Source organism: Anas platyrhynchos, chromosome 2, assembly GCF_047663525.1.
Source record: "Anas platyrhynchos isolate ZD024472 breed Pekin duck chromosome 2, IASCAAS_PekinDuck_T2T, whole genome shotgun sequence".
Lineage (NCBI taxonomy): Eukaryota > Metazoa > Chordata > Aves > Anseriformes > Anatidae > Anas > Anas platyrhynchos.
Window position 1 is genome coordinate 100438325 of NC_092588.1, and position 20003 is coordinate 100458327.

Genomic DNA, 20003 nt, shown 5'->3' on the forward strand with positions numbered 1-20003 from the left:
CTAGTAAATTTTGCTAGCTTGTGACCTTTTTGTATTTATTGCAAGATACAGCTGCATAGAACTGTTTTATTTTCACATCAAGCAATTCACACAACTTCCAAATCTGATATATGCCAAAAAGGAAAAACAAATACATTTGGTGTAGATGTGTAAATCAGTGGCCACAAAATACTTTCTTCATGGAAAAAGAGGATCAGAAAATCCAACTCTGTCACACTCCCTATTGAAGTCAGTCTTTCTTATTTTTAACTGCAGCTCAATTTGATAAGCCTTTTGAAGTCTGAAGGGTAGTTATTATATGAGAACAAAGTGTAATGGAATACAATCAAAAGAAACAGATTGTAGCGCTTAATTTACGAAGAGGAAAACTGTCCCAATATGAAACACACACAAATGTGTTGTAAATTCAGGATAATTTGAATCATGAAATTAATCCATGCCAGGAATAGTTGACTCAAATGTTTCTTGTAATTAATGCAACCAAGACACTGTTAATTTAAAAAAAAACCAATAAATTACTACACACCCCTTAATTGTCCTTCATATGATAAAAATGCAGTGACATATTACTTTGAGTATTGTTCTGTGTATCTTTTGTGGTGTTTTCTTCCAGTTGACAACAGGTCATTTGGGCTGGCAGATTTTTAATAAACTTTCCATCTCACATAAAACTCATATCACATGGAAAAATATCATTTTTGCAATTGCATCACAAACTAAGCTTGGCTATACTTGAAAGTGTCACTGGCATGGTTTTATTGGTTAGATGTGTGGGAAAAAATCTCAGTACAACTGACATGGCCATATTGTCAGGAGCTCTACTGTAAGCAGTTGTACTGGAAGTAGGGTTACTTTGCTGGCATGCAATATTTCAGGAGCTTATATAGGTTATACTTACAAAATAACTTTTCTGACAGTGTGGGCTGTTCTCCCACCAGGAAAACTGCATGCATAGCTCTACCGTGGTTCCACTGTAAGAAAGGTCTTGGATTTGTTTCTTGAACTGTTAGTAGAAGTAAAATGTTGGGTTATAAGAGCTTGCTTGGCTTCTAAGAAAAGTAAAACATGAGATGGATCGGGTGTACTCTCTCATCTAGATAACAGGCAGTATCTGCCCCTAAAGGAACAGGGATTCACAGTCTAAACAGGAGCAAGATGTTTTTAAAAAAAGAAATGTTAAGTCTAATGATACCTTTAGTCATTTCAGGATGCAGTTAATTTCTTCAATTGTTCAGTGAAAGCCTCCCTTTAACTAAGATACATATTCCTGGACAAAATCTGAAAGTATTAAGAGAAACATATTTTAGAAGAACTTTGAAGTGAATTTTCCTCTAGATTTTTCTAGTCATCTTGGCCACCAAGTGGTCCCATTTATCGTAATAAAAATAAATAGTTCTAGGTTTTCCGGCCAGTTGGGATTACCACATAAGCTGTTGGTGTGCTTGTTTAAAAAAAAGTACAAAAAGTTTATCCTGAAGCAGATGAAAGAAGCTCTGTTAAATTAGAAATCTTTTGGTTAGCTGCTGATCAGCCATTTATTTAAACATCTTTTGTTTAACATATCTTGATAGGGTAATAGAGATGAACAATTGGATAGCAAAAATATTTAGTTGTTAGAATAAAGTTTTAACATATTACACAAATGTTCATATAAATAAGACAACACCAGAAAAGGGCTAGAATATTTATCCTTAAATCAGTAGTTGCCATCCAAGTTAGGCCAGTCGTTACCATACAATTATCCAGGTTAACAACAATTTTTTTTTTAAATTTATTTTTTTTTTTCAGAAAGGTTCCTAAATAGTAAGATTACATAAATCTTTAAGGCCATTGATATCTTGATGTTAGAACGGCCAAGGAGAACCAATTTATACCTCCATTCTGGTAGCATATTATCTCCAGAGCTGGGTTCCCTGTGGCAAATCTGGGAGAGAAAGCTTTTTTTCTCTTAAGTCTCCTCTACAGACAGGAAGCACACTTTGATTTTGATGCTGGATTTAGCTTCCTCCAGAAATAGACACTGAAAAAGACATTAGAATGTTTTCACATTGCACAATAATATTATGCATTATTGAAAGCAAACCAGAATGAATGTGTTCTTTTGTATATTAAAAAGCAAGCTGAGGGCAAGATATGTAATTTTTAAATGAGAGTGTCAAATTCGTTTTGATTAGAAAGCCTGTTTTTCCATGAAGAATGCAAATACAATAGAATAGGGTTATGTAGATTGGTTTACACAGCAGCTTATTCCAGCAGTGTTAATTTATGGGACCTAGATATTTAAACGAAATACATATGCTCTGTGCAGCACTTCTGTAGTCTTTCACTTTTTCTTCTACTGAATGTTAGTGCTTTCATTTTAAACATTTTTAATTGAGAACAATAAATAAAAAAATACCGATATGTAGAAAAAAAATCTAAAAATCAAAATATCTGTCAGGTCATTACATTCTTTTACTTATTTAGATATTTACTTTTCCCATCTTTGTTTTTTAACAGTTTTTATGAACTTTATATCTGATTGTTCCAATATAAGGAATATGCAAGACTTGCATCTGTATGGACACTCTACAGCTTGTCAGAAAACATTAATGAAATCTAATAAGAGACAAGTGAGGCAAAAAAACACAACAAAACAAACAAACAAACAAAAAAACAACCAAAATAACAACAGCAACAACAAAAAAACAAAAACAAACAAACAACAACAACAACAACAACAACAACAAAAGATAAATAAAGATTAAAGTTTAAATTAGGGAAAGTCCAAACCCATTTAAAGAAACAACTAAACTCCTTTATCCTAAAATCTGCTTCTTTATTGTACATCCTATTGTGAATTCCCAGATTCATTGAGTATGCCTTGCTGCCTTGTAGCTAATGTGTTGGTTTTGGCAGGTGCACCCAAAGCTGCATTAAGTTTTCTGGGGTCTGCTGCCTGAGTCCTACAAATCTCAGAATGTACCTTCTGACTCATACTTTATTTAAGAGTTTTGTTTGGGTTCCTCTGCAAATTGCAGAATTTTAAAACCCATGTTGTAAAATTTCTCACTAGTAATTGATTAGTTTATTTATTAATCTTTATTAATCTTCTTCATATTTTTTCATGCACTTATATTTTAAGTGGCCAGTATTGTAATAATAATAAAAAAATAATGTAAGATTGAAGAGGTACTTAGTTTTGGTTTTATTTTATAAAAGTGTGCCTTTTTATTGGTGACTTTAGTAAAACCAAAACAGTTTGCAATGGCTGAAGAGAATCTGGGGCAGAATTCCAGTTATGTAGTCTTTATAAAATGAGAAGAACAAAGGGACTTGGAAATGCCAAGGTGGAAGGTTCTTTTCAGATATCATTTTCTCTTTCCATTTAAAAATAATTTAGAATAAGTTTGAGGAATCGTAATATTGCAGCTCCTGGTCATAAACAGTTTTATACCATGCCATTTGATGCAGACATGGGTGAATGACAAGAAAATCGACCTCTGTCTATTATCATTGCATGGAGAAAAAAATAAAAAGATTAATTCAGCCTTGAATGATAACATATCGTATGTGGCAAATGGCTAGATTTGGATGATTTGTTACGTTGTGGCATCACTCAGGGCTGTGTCATTGCATGTAAACACTTGAAAGAAAAGACCAAGAAAATTCACAAAAGGCAAGATTAAAATACATCTATTGTTCTCTGGCTTAAGATCATAAAAGGAAGGAAATTCAGAGCTAAGGATCCAAACCTCAAGTTTCTGCAGTCCCAGCCTTAATTTTACATAACTGTACCCTGTTGTGAGTAGACATTGGTGGTTTGATCCTGACATTGCTCTTAGCAGCTGAAACCAGAACAATAAATTTATTTCAATGCTTGCCTTTGTTTGGTGAATAGACTTTTTTGAACAATTATAATTGTTTTCTTTATGTTTTCTTGCCAATTGAAATAAAATAAATCCCTAATAAATAATATTTTTTTTAAGTTGTCCTTAAAACTCTGCTATTCAAATTTTGTTAAAAAGGAAACATGAAATTATAAAGAGAATACAGTGTCATACTTTGATTTCAGGGATTTATAAAAATTCTGGGTATGTTATAATGGCTATAATTCTGTAGATACCTGATTAAAATAATAATGATAAAAAAAGCTCAGAAACAACTCCTTAAGAAGTAGTAGTACTATTAATACAGAATAATGCAAGTATTACAGTTTTTTATGTATCCATATATAAATGAATTTTTGTTCAATTCAATTTTGTTCAGTTCAGACTTCAGTTTCTCCTTGTTCTTGGAAACTGGAATAAGGGTGGCAGAAACAGTGTCCTTTGTAAGATGCCAGACTACTGAGGGAAAATGCTGAGAAAGGTCAGTGACCTCAAATCTTATCTCGAAATTTTGGCCTAAGGACACTGCTTCAAGGATTCCATAGGGAAAGATCAGCAATTCTTTAGCAATCTCCATGCAAGTCAGGGAAAGATCCTTAGCACTTCAGAAGCCAGAGGTGACCTGCCAAACAGTCAAACAGTAAAATCTGGTATCTGATAAAGTGAGGCTGACTTGAGAGAATGATAGCTGTAATTTGCTCAAAGGTATTTTGGTTCTTTCAGTGACAGGGAGAAACCTCAACAGTGTGTCAAAGTCAGTTACACCCTTTGTCATTATTTGAGATTTGGAGGCATGCAGTGGACAAGAACTGGGAGGCAAGGAGACAAGTTTAAAATCATGTAGCTTTTTTATTGATTTATTTATTTTCAACACATGGAGCTCTAGCCAGTTCTGAATGGTAGTTTAAATTTTCTCTAAGTAGAAATTACTGAAGGTATGAGAAATGCACATTCCAGATAAACTAGTCTCTTGGGTGTTGCAGTGAAACGGAAAGGTCCTTGACCCCCAGCCTGAAAAATTACAGCCCATGAGACAAGAGAGAACTGAAGTGTTCAGAGATAAATCTTTTGCTTTTCAGTATAAGTGAGAATATCACTGAAGAAGTTTTACACGTTAAAAAAGAAAAGTCTGGAGCCACAGAGAGAAATAAAACTGTTTTATGAATATGAGTGATAGTACTATGTCGATTGGCATGAAGAAGAGAGATGTAGAATGGTAATGCTGTGGTAGACCCACAATAAAGTTCAAACATGATATTGCTCTGGAGAATTGCTGAATGTAAGAGTTGCATAGCTGGGGATTTGGCAGCTCCTCCTCTATTATAGTTTTTCTGTAATCTCTGTAGTGAAGTATTGATTGGGATTGTTTTGTAGAAAAGGAAACTACTGCCTTTCCCATCTCAGTGCCCATCCTTGGATTCCTCAAATACTCCCTCACAGTCATATGTGACCTTTCATTTGCTCTGTCTGACCATGAGACTGCAAGTTCCAAGACTAGGGATTTCCATCTGATTTTCTGATGCAATTTCTTCCATTCATATTAGAGCATTCTCTTCTGTGCTGTTGTGACAGATCTACTTGTGACAGCATCTTTTTTTCAGCTGCTCTATTTGTTCCTTTTGGGGGAGGAGAGGGAGAGGGCAGGTACAAAGTTTTCTGCATAAACTGTTTTCACTGCAGAGCACCTATGCTTAGGAATCTTTAGAAAAGACCAAGTATGAGAACTCATCTCGTAAATCCTTATGCAAGTCAGACTGAAGCACTGTCTACTCCAGCATTGTATTAAGCACAGACAGCTCTAGAGGTACTCCACTGAATTACACCACTGTATGATTTTTCTACAGTGTATTGTGGGAAAACTTTTTATCCTCAGACCACTTTAGAAAAACGTTTTTAACTTCGCTATCTAAAGAACTTGGCTTGGAAAAGGTCCATGAATGGGGATATAGGTGAAGAATGTGTCACGTAGAGATAATTTGGAGATCTATTATTATTATTATTATTATTATTATTATTATTATTATTATTATTATTATTATTAATTTTAAACAGCAGTTTACTTTATTTCTGCCCAAAATGTGGATTTACTGGATCCACAGAGTTTAATGGACTTACCCCATTCTCAGCCACCCTGCATAAAAAATGTGAGAAAACCTAGCATCAGAAAATTTCTTTGTGTTCTAAGTACCATATAATTATGTATCCATGATATGATTTGGCCAACTGAGGCAAAATGATGTGGCTAGCAAAGTTTTTGGATAGTAAAGTCTCTATATTTCTGCTTGTTTTAGAAACTTGTGTGAACTTTGACATATCTGAGGGGGAGGAGAAAGGAATTTCAGTAGGAGTAGATTGGTGTCTGTGATCTGGCTACAAGCTGTTCATGGCTATGATCATAATAAGAAATAAGAAGTGTTAGAGTTTGTGTTTATTTCAGCCTAAACGCCAGCTGGGCCAAGAAAGCAAACCAATCTCCTAAACACTCATCAAAGCCTTTCATCCAAGTTTATATGTGATTAAAGCCAGGTTTAACTCTGCAGCGGTGATATACTTTTTCCTGTGTTCCTGTTTGGCGCTTGCCACCCCTGTGTTACTAGAGACAATAAAGGCACTTACATTCAAATTCTTTCCAACAAGGACAATTTTTGTTCTTCAACTCTTCAATTTGCACCTTATACTGCATTTTAAGAGCTTTAGTTCCCTAGCTCATTTTGCTAGACACTGTATTCATCTGTGGGAAGATCATTTCTCTGCAGAGAGCAAGACACTGTATTTTTGCTTGGAAAAATCAAGAATTGTATAGTATTAGGATTGATATATTGTAGTAAGAATTACAGTTAAATATTTTTGTGTTGATCACTTAACATGGAATGAGGGTGGTCTTTTATTTTGAGATAGCTACTGATGTACTCCACTCAGTGACTAATTTTTCTTTAAGTCAAGCCCATTTGATGGGTTTCCCTAAATGCTAATAGTTAAAATAATGACTCCCTCAAATCATTATTCCTGCTAATTCAGCTACTGCTACTGGCCTTAGAAGGAGGAAGGTTGTTGGATACTTCAAAACACAATAGTAGTTTTCAAAACCAGTCTCATTATGGTTCTTCAGGATGTAAAACAGTTCTTTATACTAGGTTGTCCTAGTGAGTTTCTTCTAAACCACCAAATTTTATTTTATTTTATTTTTTCCCCACCAGCTGAAGTCTCTACTTTGCATTTTAAGTATGCTGGTCTAACTGTTAAATCATCTGTCAGGTTTAGACTGAGTACAAACTTTTTGAATCAGGTACTTGGTCATGTCTGTGGATTTAATGAGGTTGAATAACTTCCACAAGGTTTTCCTCTGCCAAACCCCCATCTCAGATATCAGTATCTGAATACTTGTTTAGGATGTGAAGCTGTGGAGCAGCTAGTAGGATGAATGGCAGCTTCAGTTGTTAGGGTGCACAAAACTCCTGTGCTTTTCTACCTTCCCTTTCTTATGTGAAGAGGCATTTTGGATAGAATAATTGTCCAGAAAAATGTTTAAGTCTCCTTGCTTTAACTATTCACTATCTCTGTTGTTGTCTGAATGGGAGCAAACATCATCCCAAGTACGTAAAAATAAATTATTTTGCTTTATCTTCTTCTCATGTCTGTGCCTTTCCCACCTCATACATGAGTCTTGTTTTAACATGTTTGCATCATGAGGGCTTTCTGATCTTTAAGTTTATGTTCTGCTAACTTATATGAGAAGAGAGAGGGAAAATATACCAGTGTCTCCTGAAGCTGTCGGCCTTTTTGCAAACTCTATATCTAGGTGACACTTTAACAATTTACATACAACAACGAGCAGTTGAAGTCTTGATTTTCTCAACTTCTTTCTCCTGGCTGTCTGAGTTTGTGATTCCTGATGCAAGCAGCAGACTGGCAGCATGCTTTCAAAAGTATCCTAGTACAGGATGACTGCTGTTCTACAAATGGAGGTATCCTGCTGTCCAAGCAGATATTATTGAAATAGCCTTAGATACCAGCAAGGGTACTATTAGCAGTGTATTCAACGTGTATTGCATTTTACTAGTATCACTGCACTTGTGGCAATTTAGGAAGATGGGGCTCAGTTCATGCTCTGCAGTCCATTCAAAAATTGGGTGAATGCAAAGGCAGTTAGCCTGAGCCAACGTCTGTACTTCTCTTACACAGGTAAACAAATTCTCTAGTTTAAATCTTGGACTGCCCAACCTGGGGTAGGCAATTATATGCCACCACAGTCTTCCTGTAAGTCTTCCTGTTCCATTAGGTTTTAAGATCAAAAAGATTTTGAGTGGGCTTTTTGAGTGGGGAGGGAAAAGCTATCCTCCTGTTTCATAGCAGGTTTTCTTTGTATGTGAACAGAACACAAATCTCATTCCGTGGGAACTTGATTTTCATTTGGAATCTCTAGTCTAGTGAGTAACTATGTGGCTTACTCATTTCAGTTGACTTTACATTCTCTATGGCATCCATTGTTGAATTGTACCTGTGGTGAATCCGAGGTCAGATTTTATAGCAGTTAAAGTTGCTTTGCTTGGTTACTTGAGGCATTCTGTATTAACTTGTGTGTATTTTGAAAAGAAGAAAAAACACAAATAAAATCTGGAAAAATAATAGTATTTGTCTAAAAAGTCTTATGCTTCAGTACCTAACTTGATGTGAAAATTGGTATGCATACCTGCGTAATTTTCTCTAGCGATCTTTCCCATTTCTAAGCACAGCTTTTTCAATGTCTACTGAAGTGTCCAAGTGTACATATGAAAGTAAATGTATATTGGAAAGAAATTAAATGTACCCATATCCCACTGTTACTGAAAATCATCTCTGGTTGTCTTAATATGTCCATTGCAATGAATGTTGTTACTCCTCTCCATGTATTACTTTCTGGTGGTGTTATAAAAGGTGCTGCAAAAGATCCTAACAGTTCCATTAGCACCCTGGTAGAGGGGAGAGAGAGAGGATCTATGCACCTATTCTTCCCGTTTGCTCCTTCTTCTGTTCCCTGAGTGAGAATTCAGATAATTGGCTCTGAGTAACCAAGCAACAAGCTCCATGTTTCTGTGAAAGGTCCTTTCATAACAAACTCCAAGGAAGAAAGGGCAGGGAGCACTTCAGGCTGTCATTGGGGTGCAAGAAGAGGCCATGCTGCTGCCAGCAGCCCATTTTGGTCCATCCCAGCACGATGGTGAGTTTGTGTGTGGGTCTTGCTGCTGCAGCACATTTGATGCCAACCCTAGTGTCACCAGAAGGCTATCTAGATTGTTAGGAGACCAGTCCTCTGACTTCCCCAGCTGAATAAAAAGGGAAGAAAGCCTGAGGAGGGCCAAGTACCAGGCTGTACCAGTCCTCCACACTTGCTGGCGTCATCCCTCTGCCATAGCCAGGCCAGACCCCACCATAGCTGAGGTCACTGCTCTGACAAGGTTCATTCACTCTTTACAAGATGCTTGCTCTTACTGGAAATCTTTTTGGTTAGCAAGTAGACTGCATATACCATGGCTGCACTATGGTATATGTATAGCAACAGCTAGGTTGCATTAAACTTATTTGACTATGTGTGACTGACATTTAATTTAATTACCCCTCTGTGTGTCCTTGCTTTGTTTTAGCTTCTGGAAATTATTTATTATGAAAAGTATGTAAAACAATACATGTTTTTTTTACCAAAGACTGTCTGTAGTGGGAGCAGTATGCATTCATGACGGCAGTATAATAATGCTGGACCAGTGTTGGGTAACAATTTATGGCAATTATCTGTGGTAAAAATGCAGTAATTTTACATAATTGCTCTCCCTGATATCATGGTGTTTGGCAGAGACAATTATAGTCATGGTTCTTAACCTTTTTAGTTGCAACTGTGGTTGGACATTTCTTTACAAAAGTCAAAGGCAAGCATTTAGGTTGGCAGGGGATGTGAATTGGCTGGTTATACCAACAAATACAAAGTCTATGGCACTGGGTGATCTTCAGATTCAGGATTCTAGATAAATCCAACCCTTTTTAATATGATGAGATCAGAATTGTCATATAGGTGCTCACACTGTCTTGGTGTTATGACATCTCAGAGAAGTAGAGGCCATCTGGAGGCCCACAGAATTTATGATAGCGTAAGGCAAGATGAAAGCTTTGAAATAAACCTAGCAATTAATGAGAATCAAGCTTATTTGTTAAAGAACTGCATGAGGTACCTGTGATTGAAAACTAATATAGTTTTTTTTTTTTTTTCTTTTTTCTTTTGTGCTTGCAAGGGGAAAAAGGAAAATATTTTTTGAAAGCTGGGATTTTCTCCATCTCCTCTCTCCATCTCCTTTACCTTTTCCACAGTTTTACAGGCATTGTTGTGTCAGTCAGACTTTGGGGTGGGGGTTGCAAGGAGATTGGACAATGTCAATAAAAACCTTATGTAGATTTTAGACTGTGATGACAAAAAGCAGTTACACCATGTTGACACTCCAGAACAATTTTTTTGTAACGGATAGTTATGTTCGTTATGCTAAAGCACTCTATGAGACATAAATATAAAGATCCTTGTTAAAAAAAAAAAAAAAAAAAAAGTAGTTACTACCCTACAGATTCTCATAGCTATTTATCAGTAGAAAATTTGATGGATTAGTTGCTAGAATAAATAAGTAAAAAAAATGCTAGTTACACGTTTACAGATATTTAGTTACAAATATTTAGATATAAACCAGTTAAATATTGCAAGCACAGTTTTAAGTTGGCAAAAGTGTAATATATTAATTTCTAATTATAGTGATTTTCAAAATTTAACAATTGAAATAATGCTAAATTTGAGGTAGATAAAGATTGGAATTGTAGTACTGTGATTTCAGAGTTCAATATTTTTCAGACTCCTAGGGAACAATAAAAAAAAGAATAATAGAGAAAAAACAAAAGTCTGAATTTTATTTTGAAGGAAGGCTATCAAAAATGTATAGGGAGATGAAGAGGAAAGGAGCTTCTAACTCTTTTAAACATATAAATGTTCCACTCATCATTATTATGTTTCTTCTTTTCAAAGTTCATCTCACTACTATTACTTGTATGGTCTCGTAATGTTTTTCTGGCATGAATTGAGGATTTCAGATAGTGAGCATCCTAGATGCTTGACCATTGCAATTTCTAAATCCTTGATTAGAGATTAAGTAGCATTTTAAACCAAAATAAACTATGTGTAATAAACCTTAAGGAGTCTGATTTAAAACCACAAACCAAGGAAACTGAAGAGTCAAGGCTGAAGTATGCAGAATCCATTTCTAGTTTGCCGTACTGTGTCTACTGAGTAGTTTGTAAGGTAACATATTGTTTGAGAGTTTAAATGAAAAAAATAATATCCAAAACAGGGCAAAGGCAGGTTGCTGAAATGGAGGAGAGTTTCTCCTGCCTTTGTTCATCCTGTTCTGCAACTAAATGGCAGATTTCCCTTGTGAGTTCACTTTATTTTAAGTTGTGCAATTGCCAAATTGTGAAGCCTAGCCAATTTTGCACCACTGTAATTGTTATGCCCTTGCTGGTGTCTCTGCTGATTCTCATCAGCATCAGTGATAATTTGATCTCTTGCTCCTCTCTGCTGGCCTGTTGACAGAGGACCTAACAAAGTATTCAGCTCAGTTTTTTAAAGAGCCTTCTTTGCAGCAGGACAGGAGGTTATTAGGACCTTTAAGTTAATAGTGCTGGCTGCCCAGCCTGTGAGTTTTAGTTTGCTCGCACTGCGTCATCTGTTTGCTGCTTGAAATGCCAGGCTGATGGACTCAATGTGAGTTACCACAAAGGTAGTCAGTATTACAAAGCTGACCTTTGGAAAAAGTATCACAATATCACTTAAAGCCAAAGAGCAGGGAGGGAAAAGGGACAAAAATAATGAGACAAATCCTGCTCTGATGGTTTCTACTGAAAGCAGAATTAGGATCTTGTTTAGAATTAGATTCTAAATAGCACTCTTAAAAACTCATATTTTCCACTCAGATTTTCCACAGAGCTATATCTTATGATTTTTGGAAGGTATAAGAACTATTTATCATTTCTAGTTCAGTAATGCCCGGAGGCCCGTATCAGGATCAGACTTTGGTTATATGTGCTCTTTTTAATTTTTATTATTTATTTTTTTTTCCCCAAAATAAGTGTTTTCATTGCATTCTTTACTTTGAGTGAAAGAAAACAAACAAACAAAAATGCTTGCAATCCTAAAATTGAACAAAATTGTGTGAAGTATTGTGAGAGAAGGGAAAGGGTAAGGAAACATTTGGATTCAGACTTTTGAGAGATTATTGTAAATGTTGAGAAAAATATTATATAAAAAACAGCTCTGCAGTGCCCTTTAAAATCAGTAAGTGTCTATTTTAATTCCCATATAAGTAGTAACTGGTTGCTGTCTGTATATATACTTAAATGTTGCTTGCTCTATAAGACCTTGTTTGCTTAATTTCAACCTAACTGAATTTTTATGGCTGTGCTATAAACCTCTTGAAAATAGTGGCTTAAATGGAAATGCTGACACAACATTAATTACACTGGCTCCAGTGTGATACTGTGATTAAAGTTTATTTATTTTGTGTGTGTGTGTATGTGTGTGATTTCATTGTTGAAAAACTAATGGAAAACTAATGTGGCAATGGAGAATGTGATTCTGTGTGTGATATTTTGTTTTTCAACAGCAAGGAACAGTTTTAATGCCAGTTTACAATACTAGAGAAGTTATTTTTAATTGAGGTGTAGCTTTGGTATTTCATATTTTCGAAATTTGTGAAAGTGACAAGTTGCCCACTTTAAAGCTGTGTACTGCTCTACCAGGAGTTTTTAAATGGCTTTTTGGGTGGTGAGACTAGATGTATATTGCATTTAAATTAGAAAGCAAAGAAAATTGGTGTATTTCCTTGTGGAGTATATTATTTTCTTCCTTGTACTGTAGTAGGCTTAGTGGGTTGCCACATTGTCTTTTTTTTTTTTTTTAATATAGGAAAGTCTTTTATCTCTAAAACCAAGAAACCAATCCAAAGTTAACATTCATTGTTCTATTGAATATAAAGTAACAGCTATAAAAGTATTTTGGGTAAGTAGTGTGCCCAACTGATACTTTTAGATCATGAATTTATGCATTACGTCTATTTCATATCAATGTCAACAATGCAGATGTCTTATGAAGAAAAGCAAGTGAGAGGGGAGTCCTGTCTCCAATATAGCAGTTAGGACACTGAGCAAAAGGATTGGAGAGATCTTGGTTGCAGTCTCTGTTCCCAGTGGTTTATATTTCTCACATAGGCAAAAACTGGATAAAAGCGTGACATAGTCTGGCAAGCAGAACTAGGCTGTCCTACTTCCTGAGTGTTGAGAATTGGCATTGTAATGCCAAATGTAGATATCCCTGCTTGATGCTGTGATTTTGTGTTAACTTTAGTGCCCCTTTCAGCAAGGAGCATGCATATTGCATTCAATGGCTATCTGCTTTGCTCCTGGATCAGCTGGGCAAAGTGAGGTTCTTGGCTTTCCATTTCATTTTTCCTACACTCAGACATACATGGAACTTGAAGGTTGACCAGAAAAGGTGTCCAGTGGAGGTGAATGATATCCCCGGATGGTAGTGTGTAGGGGACTTTCTTTAAAATCTGTGCCAGTGTTCTGCCTCATTGTGGAAACCCATGTAATCATTCCCAGTCTTACCATAAACACCTTCCCCACTTCATGGCATCCAGTCAAACATCACTTTCTGCAAGTGGATTGTTGCAGATGTAATTGATAGTGATCTGTCCAGTAGACAGCTATGAAGTTGTAGGTTAGTACATCCTGTGACATGACAGTGAAGAGAGACAAGTAGTACAGCTCGAGAAAACCAGAGCAAAGAAGTGAAATATTTGTGTGGAATGCCCTTATTCAATTTGCTCAGTGAGAGCATTCAGCATACATTACTCCAGTCCATGAAATTTACATTTTTTATTTTTACTGTTTGCTTTCACTAGAAGAGAGTGCAAAGTAGGCAAATAGTTTCAAAGTGTGTGGTCTTTATGATTTATATATCATGCTCAGAACTACCACTGACCAAACTTCTTGGTCTTGTTCCCATTTGTTAGAGTGTAATTAAATATTAATTTTTTATGAAAGAACTGTGACCTTTCCTTGAAAGAAAAAAAACATACAGATACTATGATACTGTGGCACAGATGATTTATTTTTTTTTCAAGCTGGTGTGAAAAGGTAGAGAAATGATGTGCCAAGTTTATCCCATCTGGAAGGAATGTAACCATTCTGGATCCAAAGCAAAGCTCAGGATCTCCTGCTCTGTAATGTATTAGGGAACCAAAGGTTGATAGGGTTGGAGAGAGACAAAAAAATCAATATATACTTTAGATATGTTTGATTGGCAGGAGAAAAAGCCTGTGTAAAGGTCAGTCAAACCTGAATACATCACCTTCTTAATTATGGCTTTTAATCTGCTTTAAGACTAGAGAATACTGGTCCTTAAATGACCTCTGTGTTGAATTGGGTATCAGAGTGGAAACTTCAAAGTGCAATTGAAGAAAAATTATGCAATAAATTGAAAGTAACATTGTAAGTTTTCTGTGGTTCCAAGCCTGCAAGAGACCAGCTTTTGTCTGTGAGCACACTCATTAATAGCAGGGATCTACAGCACATATGTGCACTCCTTTGCATTTGCATGGTCCCAAAATATTTTACTGAATATCTATGCAATGATTCTGTACACATACAGAGACTTCTGCAACCAGGAAAGTGTAGGGGAGAAGAAAGAGTAGAATATGAAAATCTCTTTTAAAGTGTTGGTAACAAGCCTCAAAGCTTTTTTTGAAAATATTGTTTTCACTTTTTCTGGTTTTATGTTCATAGACTTCTGAGTAGGTGTATTTGTTCTGCAGTATCACCAGCCAGTCCCAAAGAACCATTCAGCCTTCAGCCAAAGCTGCTTTCTCTGATGCCTGCCTTGGGAAGAAGCTCAGAGGATTGTTCACAGTGCCATCTATGAGAGGTCCCTGATGTGCTGACAGACGTGTACCTTATAGAAATACTCTATCTAGTCTTTATAAAAGGATGCCATCTTTCCAAAATCTTAAGCAAGCTGCTTTATGATGCCAGCTGAAACAATTAACCACCTCCTCTGTAAAACCAACATCTGTTAGAAGGCATTTGAAAGTTACTACCCTGCTCTAGAACTCACCATTGCATAATGACTCTCTGCAAACCCTCAGGTAGTCTGATCTTAGAAGCTTTTAGATGCTGCTGTTCAGCTTTTTAAATCAAAAGACAGTGCTATGTTATAAGATGCTAATCTTGATCCCTTACATTTTAAAGTTTTGTTTGTGGAATCAATGTACAAACTGAAATATATGCAAAGATATTTATGTGATTCATGATTGCCATAGCATTTATAGGCTTAAAAATCATAAAGTGGGCAATAAACACAAGAGATTGACAGTCTTTCATTGAAACCATCAAAACTGGGAAATTTTGAGAGGATAGTGATAGGCTGAGGGGTAATGGCTTTAAACTAAAAGAGAGCAGATTGGTAGATTTAGGAAGAAATTCTTCACTCAGAGGGTGGTGAGGTATGGGAATGGGTTGCCCAGCAAAGTTACAAATGCTCCATCCCTGGAGGTGTTCAAGGCTTCTCAGCCCACACTGAAAAGCTACTCCTTTGGAGGTTACACAGTCTTCCTTTGCCTTTTCCACATGTAAGATGTGAACTAATTCTTCGGTTTAGTTTTTGGTTCCTGCCTTTACCCGAGTGTACGTCCTAGTGCTCAGGGTACCACCTGGGCATCACATTTTAAATTGTGGTCATGTTCTCAAGGAACTTATCAGAAGACTTCATGCTTCAGAAAAAGGGAAAGGGAAAAAAGACTTTTGCCTTGTGTGTGTAGTGCCTTTTATTGCACTAATGTGAAGTGATTCGATGTGATGGACGGAAGTTTATCATAACAAAATCTCATTAAAATCTGTCTGCACTTTGCCCTAACTCTCCTTTGTATAATAAGATCGTGAAGCTGTCTGTGACCAGTCAGTAACCTGTGGTAACCTGTAGTGTGCGTACATTTATGGGTGATGAATAAAACCATTGTTATCACCCTTAAATTTTGGCATCAGTATTTTGCTAATAACATTTGGAAGTTTTTGCTTTATCAGCAGCAATGATTGGCAAATAATCAGCTGTTTTGTAATGAGAAGCTTAAAATAGCAGCCGAAGACATTTGAGTTAAGCTTCGTGGAAAAAGACACTGCTGCATTTATGATGATACCGTTTTTGCTGTGTAAGGATGACATGATTGTTGTTTTAGCTTTTTAGACATACAATGCAATTAAGAATAATCAGTTTTCCCACACATTCCACAAAGCCACTGAAGCCCAAATGCTAATAAACAGGCCCTTAAATTTTGAGTGACTTCCGCTGCTGCATGGGCAGCCCACGGGTGCAGATGTATGTCTCAGAGTGGTATGCGGCTATTGTGCGACTGCACTCTGCTTACAGAGATGCGAGTCTCAAAAGAAGTTGCTGATAAATATCAAACTGTTTAAGATTTGACCATATCTCCAGTTTAGATAGATTTTGAAGTGTGGAGGAAGGGCATCTGTATATAAGTGCACATGACATACATTGTGGTGTTTGCAGTCTGTAACAGGCACCCAGACTACAAGTTTAAAAGACTGTGTAAAAGAATTTGTATTTTGTGTTTACTGGAAGTAGTAGGTGGTTGTACCAATAAAAAACTATATTGTGTTACTACACATATCTGTGTGTGTATCTATTTTCCCCGTACTTTATGTGAAATGTTTGTGGCTGCTTTTAGAATTCAGAGCATCAGCAAAGACATCAGGATTTGGGCAGGGAGGTTCAGGAAACAGATCTTGCCTGTAAGTAAAAGTAATAAGATTATACTGACAGCTTTAGTTCATAACTATTCCTACTAAAACCCATTTGTTCTGAAAAAAAAAAAAAGTTTCTTAAATATTGCTAGACTTTATAACATGTATATTTATAACAATTTTCACAACGTTCATGACTGTTTTAGACAAAAATCTGCATGAACAGATCTATCCAAAAATGTTTATACATTTACATACTTTTGTGTATTCTTTTTCCCAACTGTTTCTGTGCTCATTGCTTTCATCAGTGTGGGTATGCAGTACCTATATATTATGCATGCTTCTAGACATTTATTGTATTGGGGCCAAGTGAGACTTTTTACTTTTTGCATGTTTGAGACTAAATGTTTGCTGAATTTCATCTTTGTTTGCTAAGATTCTTAGACTCAAGTGCTTAATTAAATGTCTGAAAAATAAATTCATAAATTTTATCAGACTAATACTATTTGTGAGAAATGAAGTATAGAGGGAGCAAACAAACGATACTGTAAATGTGATATACACTTCCTTGCACTTCAATAGACATAATTTTCCACATACAGTTTTAAAGCTCTGAATGTGCCAGGTGGTTACTGTTATAAAAGTTTTCAAGCTAGAATAGCATATTTGTGATGGAGAATAAGCCACACTGGTGTTAGAAGACTTTATTATTAAATGTTCCCACACCAGAGCTTTTGTTTGTGTTATTTTACAAAAAATTATACTAAGAATTCACAGCTTTAGATCAGGCAATTATAACTGATGAGAAAATTGATTTCTGATAATGTAAGATGTGTTATGTTCTCTGTGAGAAACTAGCACAAGGCCTCGTTACCATTTGTGCATGAACCTGTGCACTGAAGTCAAATTAAAAGCGAAAGAGTATTTTCCAAGTGCTTATAACAATTGTGGTAGTAATACAGGAGAGATGTGGAAGAAAGGGGAATCTATTTGCATTATCCATTTTTGGAAGATGCCCTGGTAATGATGCAGTGGTAAAAATCAAGGATGATGCCAATTACAGATTTTCTTCATTCCTGTGAAAATCTAAGTTGAGACAATTTCAACATGAAATGCACATTACAGTAAGGGTACTGTAATGAAGTCAAAACAAAAATACACTCCTCAAAGCTGGGAAAAAAAGTTCCATTTTCTCTAGGACCTTGGTCTTGAGACCACTAACTAAGAAGATAGCTTAACTTCCAGCTGAAGAGCTCGAAAGATGCAGTACATCCCTTTCATTCCCATGCAAGTGCCTAACTCGTCATTTGCTATTTGGCTTCTTTTTTTTTTTTTTTTTTTTTTTTTTTTTTTTTTTTTTTTCCCTAGCATAGCTCAGATTACCCTGTAGCCTTGTGGCTGGCACATTCAATGAGTATCTGTGAGACTCAGTGCAGCTGTCTGCTCTCAGTCAGGCTGAGAGGGAAGCTGAATAAATAACTTATATCAAGTAAGTGTCATCCTGGGAAATCATCCTCAGTCCCTATGAGTGCAAGTCACATTTGCAAAGTTTCTAGTTGCCTCAAGCTATATTTTCAGCAAAAAAGTATGAACTAAGATTATTTCTCAAGTCCAAATATATATATATATTAAAATTAAAAAAAAAAAATCAAAAGGGCTACTTCCCCTTTTAAATTGAATTTTCCTCCTTGTGGATGACTGTGATCCACTTTTGTAGAACTAGAGAGAGAGTTTGAATGGAAATGTTCATTTAAGGAAAGCATTTGAAAATTATTAACAAAGTTTTCACCTAATAGTTGTGCTAATATTTTATACTTTTGTCACACCTTATCACCTCTCTTTGTTCTTTTAGGCTTTTAAGACCAAGGATGGCTACATCGTGGTGGGAGCTGGAAATGATCAGCAGTTTGTCACTGTGTGCAAGGTAATGGTGTGTTAGGCTGACAATACAGAAACGTGTGACAGTTTCTGTGCTGTGTAGGGAAATAGAGATGAAATAGAGATTGCTTCTTAGTCTTGTCCCCTCCCCCCCCCCCCCCTTTTTTTTTTATATGAAAGTAAGTAGCAACTATAAATTCTAAGCCTGTGCTTCTAGCTGGTAGTTTAGGGCACTGATGCAATTCTGTAATTAGCCTGTGTATTAAGAACACCCTAACTCCAAAATTTGTGCGTGCTCAATCCCCTTTAAAGCACTTGCATAGCTAATTTGCCAAAACACGAACCAGCTAACAACCTCCTAGTTATAAAATGATGAATGTGATGAAAATCACAGCAGTGTCTTTTTCAGGAAGAAATGTGACACTATTTCTCCATAAAACACAAAGTGTAGGCACAGTTATTAACATAGCCAAGTTAGGAGATGGATGGTTCTTGTATCACCTTAATCAATAGCTGAGCATGCAGTCCCTTTTCAAACTATTATGTACTGGTCTATGCTCACAGAGAAACTTTGGGATTTCTTGGAAAAGAAGTATTACAGGACTGTGGGCTGACATGGCAGTGGTGCAGATGTGACTTCGGAGAAGAAAGCTTCAACAAAAATATGCAATCTTCCTTATTTTGGATTGAAGAAACATGATTCTCTGGCAATTCTGTTTTTACAGAGGGTAGCTTGAAAAGTTTTAAAACAGTTTTGGATTTTTCACATACTCTTTTCCTGTGGTTTCAATACCTGGAATCGCTTCTCCCTGCACAGTGAATACATTTTTTAAAAAAGAAGTATTGATTGAAGGTGAAAAAAAAATGTTCTTAAATAAAGGGTATCAACATTCCAAACAAAAGATCCCATTAACATGTTGGATGGCACAAGAGAAGTTTTTTCAGATAGTATTGGGCAGTGTTTTATAAAATTAGTTCTACCTTTTATCTGCAATTGTTTTTGTTGGTGGTGGTGTTTTTTTTTTTTTTTTTTTTTTTTTTTTTTTGCTTGTTTTTGTTTGTTTTTGTTAGTTTTTTTCCTCTTGGACTTGGGATATTTAGTCTATACTAGTCATACTTTGTAGAGCTGTCAGCCTCTGGAAATTGAGCATTATTTTCTTCCATTTGTTCACATCAGCCATTTCACATCTCCATGGTTGTTCATGACTAATAACTGGAATATGTAGTAAGAAGATAGTGCAGTTATGATTGTCTGAAGCTCTCTTCTCTCCTAGTGTGTTTTGGGCTACATATGCCCACCTAGCTCTCTTGAGGAGTCTGTTTCCATTTGCTCAGGTTGGCTCTCACAATAAGAAGCAAGTTAACTTCAGATTTTTCTCAGTGGGTTTTCATCCTACAGGTGTTGAACCATTAAAGCGTGGTCATTATATTAACATG

General features: G+C 36.0%; 1 protein-coding gene across 27 annotated transcripts in view; it reads left to right on the plus strand.

Moving 5' to 3' along the window:
• SUGCT (succinyl-CoA:glutarate-CoA transferase) overlaps positions 1 to 20003 on the plus strand; it is a 324219-nt gene that overhangs the window by 96255 nt on the left and 207961 nt on the right. For all 27 annotated transcript variants that reach the window (XM_038174164.2, XM_038174160.2, XM_038174159.2 and 24 more), the window contains one exon: positions 18541 to 18612. In XM_038174164.2, coding sequence (XP_038030092.1) covers positions 18541 to 18612 — 72 coding nt within the window. The remainder of the gene's footprint in view (positions 1 to 18540; positions 18613 to 20003) is intronic.